This window comes from Octopus bimaculoides, chromosome 9, assembly GCF_001194135.2.
Source record: "Octopus bimaculoides isolate UCB-OBI-ISO-001 chromosome 9, ASM119413v2, whole genome shotgun sequence".
In the NCBI taxonomy this organism is placed as follows: Eukaryota; Metazoa; Mollusca; class Cephalopoda; order Octopoda; family Octopodidae; genus Octopus; species Octopus bimaculoides.
This window is the reverse complement of record NC_068989.1, coordinates 31,560,520-31,568,019: the sequence shown is the minus strand read 5'-3', so window position 1 is coordinate 31,568,019 and position 7,500 is coordinate 31,560,520. Positions and strand designations below refer to the sequence as shown.

General features: G+C 34.1%; 2 protein-coding genes across 2 annotated transcripts in view; one reads left to right on the top strand and one right to left on the bottom strand.

Annotated features, from left to right (window-relative positions):
* The window catches only part of LOC106872513 (golgin subfamily A member 4), a 254,301-nt gene that overhangs the window by 238,162 nt on the left and 8,639 nt on the right, over positions 1–7,500 (top strand). The gene's annotated exons all lie outside the window — the stretch shown is intronic.
* On the bottom strand, positions 4,144–4,506 carry LOC128248752 (piggyBac transposable element-derived protein 4-like). The gene has a single exon (XM_052970903.1). The coding sequence runs from the start codon at positions 4,504–4,506 to the stop codon at positions 4,144–4,146; it is 363 nt and encodes a 120-aa protein (XP_052826863.1).

The window sequence follows — 7,500 nt, the reverse complement described above, 5'->3', positions numbered from 1 at the left end:
GACATGCTGTAGCTATTAGTTAACCTTAAGGTCATTAAGGCCAAGCAGATATATTGTCAATTAAGTGTGATAAAAGAAAACAACCTTCCTGGCAGCACAGTCATTAAACTGTTATCACCCTTTTTGCCTTGTTCCATCCAACTTAAGTACTGTTGATTACAAAGTTAAACACGCATCTGGCTTGAGAGAGAATTATCATGGTCCCAAATGATATTAATGGCAACAACTCTCTGGTTAAGGATAAAACTGGCCCAAATACAGTTTAAAAAAAAAAAAAAATCTAAAACCCTTGTGATTCAAACAACTATCTTGTAGCTAACTGTCATAAGGATAATAGTAAAATGCTACACCCATCCCATATGATGAGTAGTATGTGCTAGTCGCTATAAATAAGGTGATGTTGGTCGCTATAAATAATGTGATGTCTTTAGAGAGAGTACAAAACAGATGGTTAAAGATAGCCATGGTCTTACTTGTCTTACTATACTGCTATACCTGAGTTAACATTATAACAATCTGACATTAAAGATTACAACAGGGGCAACGAAGAATTGACAAACTCACAAAAGTTTTTTTGTGCAAATATTACGGGAAAAAGAAAATCGTAAAATTATGGAAAATTTGTTGACCAGTTTGCCCAAGTTGCAAAAACAGCAACAACAGCAGCAGCTACAACTGCAAGAACAACAGCAGAAGCAACAGCAATATTACTATTACAGCTTCAAATGCTGCAATTAACGAAGAGTAAGTCATCAAGAAATGCTGAAATAAGCATTCTCACCAGATTATGTTGCGAACTCGATAACAGAGTTTAAGTATGGATCACCTTTGAGGCTTACTATAGAAGATACAAACAGATCTTCAATAAAGAGTGCAAAGATTGGGACAATATGAAAATGCATTTAATCTTAAGAAAACTGGCAGCAGGAGAACATTAGCATTGCAGCAATTATGTACTCCCGAAAAAGCCTTCTGACATAAACTTTAAAGATACAATAGACTTATGTAAAATTTTTAGTGAGAAAAGCTCATTGTTCAATACATATTAGAAATGTTTGAACTTAGAAAAGATCAACAAGGAGGACTACATCACAAATGCTGGTAGAGTTAACTGGGAATGGTGAAAAGTTCAAGCTGGGTGAATTAACATCGTATATGTTCAAGTACCTAATATTTACTTAGGGACTAACTGCAGAGAAAGATGCAGAAGAAAGAACAAGAATTCTCACTAAGCTGGAACACAACCAAACTGTAACCTTACAAATGTCAGAAGAGTGTGAAGGAATAGTAAATTTTAGACACTATACAGAGAAAATTGAACATAAAGGTTGCTCCCAAGTGGAACAAGAGCAAAATAGGCAGAATAGAAATCAAGTGTGTACTAAAATATTGTACAAACAGGATGAGAATCAAGGAAAAAAACCCATGTTTTGCATGAGGAAAAACTGTCTATTTAAGAAAGCAGAATGCTTCCGGTGTGGTAAAATTGGACATGTAAAAGTGCACTGTAAAACCAAGATGACAAAACTTTGAAACAAAGAAAAAAGAATAAACAGTATGTCATTGAAAGCAAATGGTAATATAACTAAGAGAAAATTCGTAAATGTGAAAATTAAAGATATGAGTAAACATGCAGTTGACACTGGAAGTGATAAAAGCGGCACATGATGTTATGGGTAAACGATTGTATTTTGTCAGTGAATTTGTGCGTAATGTAACAGTTCGTGACCAAATGAAAACAGCACAAATTTATGTGCTAAAAATTCAGTTAATCTATTCGGCACACAGTGGATGGAACTATTCAAATTGTGGAATACACCCATAAGTGTTTTGTGTGGGAATATAGTCAGTACAGTTGAAGGTTTGAATGAGGCTGATGGACTGAAACAAAAAATAAAACATTCATTTCCAGATGAACTGGGCTGTTCCATGGAAACAAAGGCAAAAATTGCAGTAAAAAAAGTACAACTCCTGTATTTAAGCCAAAACAGAATGTACCATTAGTGGTAATAGACCAGGTAAACAAGGAACTTGAAATAATTGAAAAGACAGACCACTGAGACTGGGCAGCACCTACAGTCTACTTAAAAAAGAAAAATAACAAGAGTTTGTGCAGACTTTTTAACAGGTTTGAATGATTGCTTAATCTCACATAACTGCCCATTGCCAAGTCCTGAGGAAGTGTTTGCAAAATTGAATGGAGGGAAGTTCTTCTCAAAATTAATCCTTTCAGAGGCATATCTACAAACCCAAATAGAAGAAGAATGCTCACATTTATTAACCATCAATACACACTATGGCTTATTTAAATTTGAGTGGCTTCCCTTTGGTGTAAAAGTAGCTTCTTCCATATTTCAGCAAATAATGGATATAATGCTGGGTGACTGTGATTTTGTTATTGCTTATTTAGACAATATTCTAATGAAAGCAAATCACAGAAACAACATGTAGAACACATTAAAAGGGTATTTGAGAAGATTAGAGAATATGGTTTGAAGTTAATGAAAGAAAAAATGCGAGTTCTTCATGAAAAAAATTAAATACTTGACTGAATTTGATTTTATCAATTTCCCTTTCTTGAATGTGGCCCTGGCACACTCATCAGCACCAAACTCCATCCTGTTCTCATCACTGAATGCTTTCTTAGAGTGTAATAAGCTTTTGGGTTCATTGTTGTTGTTGCCATATAGTTTTAACCCTTTAGTGTTCAGATTAATTTGTCAAATGTAATGCTTATCTGTTCACATTAATTTTGATTTATTCAGGTTCAAGTGGGGTGTCCACAATATTTGCTTGTAACTTTGTTAATTTTCTACATACAGATTTAAAATTTTGTAAATGGGTACTTATATGCCAGTGATTTATAGTTACATAATTTTAGCTGATCTTTCTGACTAAATTTGACTTTTATGGGCAGGTAAATTTAATTAACAGATGTAAAAACAATAACATTATGAATAAACACTAAAATTCATATTCTTAAAACATCTTACCTGTTTGATTTGTTACTAAAATTATCCCAGATGTCAACCACCAAACAATTTTACATTTTTCAAGATGAGGTACATTAATTTGAATTAATTAAAATACAGGTGTAATCGGTACAAGATTTTATTCTTTCTCTATATTTCATTCAAACGTTTCCATTGAAAATAAAGTACAAAACTCTTTTACTAGTCAATATACTATTGGCTATGTACTCTTATACAATTTGATGAATTCATTTACGTAACAGAATGCATCTAATAAAAAAAATCTCATTAACAGGTGAGACAAAGGTGAATACAGGTGTGTAACATACTGAAAATTAATATGTATTTCTCACTTTCACATATTATTTATAATAAAATGAAAACGAATATACAAAATTATATAGTTATGACATATTTCTGTCATGAAACTGTCCAAAGCACCTTTTACACAAGGGCACTTTACAAAAGGAACACATACACGAAGTCTCTATCTAATACCCTTTTGCAGTTTTTCTTTTTTGCAGCGAACACAGTCTGCAAACATTTTTTCTTCCATTTATCTTTTTGACTTTATGAAAGTCAATATTTTCTCTGTTGACATCCACCTCAGTTAATTTTGCTTTTCTCTCAGTTCTGTGCTTTCTAGAAGTAAAGCCCTCACATAACTGAGATGCGATGTCAACCCAAAATTTCAAGTGGTCATAGTCCTTTGGTGGCGGAGGTACCTTGTGGCTTTTTACATATACAATATATGAATTTACAATAGTTAAATTAACTAAAAACCACGAAATGTACCTCCACCATTTCTTCCCAGTTCGACCAACTGGGTAATATGCCCAATATTGGTTGGATTTATCAACCCCACCCATATATTTGTTATAACAAATATTCACTAGGGGTTTCCCCTCAGCGCCAACACCAGGTTGTTCATTAGAAGACAGAAATAAAATCTGTCTTTTGTCTTTGAAAGCAGTAGCTCATCAATTTTCCTTTTTCTCTTTTTTTTAAACTTTGTTTTCATTTCACAGGGTAAACCTTTATGGTTTCCCGTAACTACTGCACGTGTAAGTACTTACACAGGCAAGATTTTCTGCCAAAGCCACTGAAGAAAAAAAACGGTCAAAACAGAGGTGTCGATGCTGATGGTGAAATGGTTCGGTAAGAGACCATACTATACATCATGTCCCAATCCATGCAGTCTGTTTCCGTTATATTTTTTACCTGTGTAAACACTGAAGTTTACACAATATCCAGTCTCTGCTTCACAAACTTTCCATACCTTGGTCCCCCATTTAGTAGGTTTGGCAGGCATGTACTGCCGAAAGTGTACTCTGCCTTTATAGCCTATCATGGTTTCATCTACACTGAGATTTTTCCTAGGTAGATACTCAGTTTTATAACTATTAACAAGTAAATCAATTACAGGACGTACTTTGTACAGGGGATCGTAGTTTGGGTCATTTTTGCTGGGTGCATTAGCAGAATCAATTAAATGCAAATACTGAGATATTTTCGAATACCGTGTCTTCGACATTATACTTGAGATATATGGATCACCATACCTTATATCCGAACTCCAGTAGTTCCACAGTCAAGGAAGCTGTTTAACACCAAACATAGTATTAATAAATACTCTCATTTCTGCAGTATAAGTTGGCTGCCATAGTGGATCATCTCTTCCATGAATAGAAATTAAACGTTGCGCATATTTGTTTGTTTCCTCCGCAGCATTTTCAAAAAAACTGTCTGGTAAAAATAAAAGTAGATAGTCCAGTGGTTGAGCATCAGGAGGTAAATTGTGTTGTGGACCAGTGTTTTCTGTGAAATCAGGAATAGTGATTGGTGTTGTAATCTTTGACCATGTTGCCATGTTTATGATATCATTTTCATCACTTTTGTTCTCAAAATCTTCCTCGTCCAACGAATAATCACTAATATCAGATTCAGCCCAAGACAAAATACTCTTGTTTTCTTGTTTTCATTTATATTTTCTATATTGTTAAGAGTAAAACCTTCAAAGTCGGAATTGCTACTTGCTGACGCCATTTCTTTAACAACTAAGGTACACACTTCTCTTCAAATGTTGAAAAAAACCACATGGTCTAAACAATTTCGCAGTATTTATACTTGGATAAAGGCGGGAAAGGCTTCATCTAGCATTATCTCAAAGCTACAAGCACTGAATAACGTGATTTGTTTATTTTTTAGCGATTTTGTAGAGCAGTCGAATATGACTGGATACGGCCGGCTTGAACAAATAAAGGGGAATTAAATAGGCCGGTTACGGCCGGTTTGAACACTAAAGGGTTAAGTCATCCATATGAAATAGATGGCTTATTTTCTTGTTGTCAGTTTTATAACTATACCCTGTTATGTTAAGTTCACATGAATTAGAGCTATGAAAAAATAAGAGGTGAAAGTAAGTCACCTTGGAAAATGCCACAGTCGATGCTGATAATGTTTGTACTTAGTACTTCATTAAAATGAGATAATTAGAGATTCATGTTCCACGATGACATATGCTTCAGAAATTTTGAAGATGTTTAGGAATTTCTAGATCCATGAATGAGGTATGCTGTTAAAAGTCTTTTTGTAATCAATCCATATGGAACTGAGATTTCTGTGCTTGTTATGACAGTTCTCATGGATCATGCAATTAATTAGTTGATCTTTGCATTCATATGAGCCTCATTGGCACCCCTTTTGTCCAGTAGGGAAAATATTGTTCTCTTCCATAAATGCATGTTTTCTCCATGAGAATAGATGTTAAAAATTTATAATTAGTGTGTAAACAGGTTGTGGGCCAATAGTTTTTTTTAACTTTGATTTCATTATACTTTGGGACTGGGCAAAGTAATACCATTTGCTATCCAGTTGTTTTCTCAAGATCTTTCATAATTTTATTGAACAGCTGGACTAATATTTCATGTGCACATGAGCAATGAAAGCCAAGAATTTGGCACCCTATCTTTACCAGGGGATTTCCACTTATGAGCCTTCATGAGTGTCATCCATAGGTTGGCTGTTGAGGTCTCTTCCCATGCTTGTTCTTGTGAATTTTTGTAGAATCCTTCTGTGCATCTAATCCAGTCTACATTTTTATTGTATATTTTCTTATCACTCCAAATCTTTTCCAAAAGTTTTCAACTTTTTCCATGGGAGGTGGGGAGAAGATCTTCAATGGTTATTTTTTCCTTCCCTATTTCTCTGTTAAATGTTTTGGCACTAGGTGTAAATAGCTTATTTTCTTTGTAAAAATTGTTTCTTTATTGTTTCTTTTCTCAAATCTGTATATTCTTTGAACTTTTGTTTGATCTTTTGTTTCAGTGTTTTTTTTTGTTGACATCAGTTCTTCTCTTGATGAAAATCCATCCCATCATCTTTCTTCCTTTTCTGGATCTTACATCATTTCCAGAGACTAGTTCATTTAATATTAATATTTTCTCTCTCATTAATTAAATTTCATTTTCAATTTTACTTCTCCAGTATGGCTTTCTTCTCAAGTTTGGTTTCCATTGATATCTTACAACTGTAAGCTCATTCAGGATTTGCTGCTTCATTTCCATCATAGACTCTATGTGTTCTTCAGTAAATGCGCTATACCATTTCTATACCAGTTTCCCAGTTATTTTTATCAGGTTCATCAGAATTTCTTATTTCTTAAGACCTTTGCATGATTTGGTCAGCTGACAGTTTTTCAATTAAGCCTTGATCTGATTCTTCATTTCCTTCCTGATTATATTTAGGCTATTTTTAACTGCACACTTGATTGTGATTATTTCAGTACCTGAGTCTATTATTTCTGAAGATATCCCTCCTAACATTTGCTAACTTGTTTTTATCCATCTGCTATCTTGATTTTGTGTTCTCCATATTTTGAATGGGGTTACAGTGTGTCTCTCTTGAAATGGCCTACCTAGTGCATAGTAATAAGCTTATATTAATTCTTTACACTATTCCTAGGTTCATTTGGTCCTCTGGCTTTTTTATTTTTGTGGTGGTTGTGGTAGTGAACTTGGGGGATTTGAGTTGTGGCAGTTCTCATTCAAGTGACCATCCAGGTTTGTATTTGATGAAGAGTTTGTACCAGTGGATGACTTTTTGACATCAGACTGGCTACCCACTGAGGGAATACCTCCAGATTAACCATAGGATAAGCAGTTTGGTGTACTGTTTTAATTTTTCTTTTTGTTTCATATTATTATTATTATTATTATTGTTCAGTAGTTTTATTTTTATAACGTGCTTTCACTTCACTACCGAGCGCAGCTCTGTGTGCCTTGGGTATGTGCTGTGGTTTGCTGTGATGCTCTTATGGTTACTGTATTGAAAGTGTTTTGCGTAGGATGTGTGCAGTGCCCAATAGTGCAATTTTCTGTATGTTATATATATTTGTAAGTCCTGGTGTTTTTGTTATGTATTTGTCTGAATATTTTTTTTATTATACCTAAGGCACCTACTATGATAGGAATTGTTTCTGTTTTTAGATTCCACATTCGAGTTACCTCTATTTCCAGGTCTTTGTATT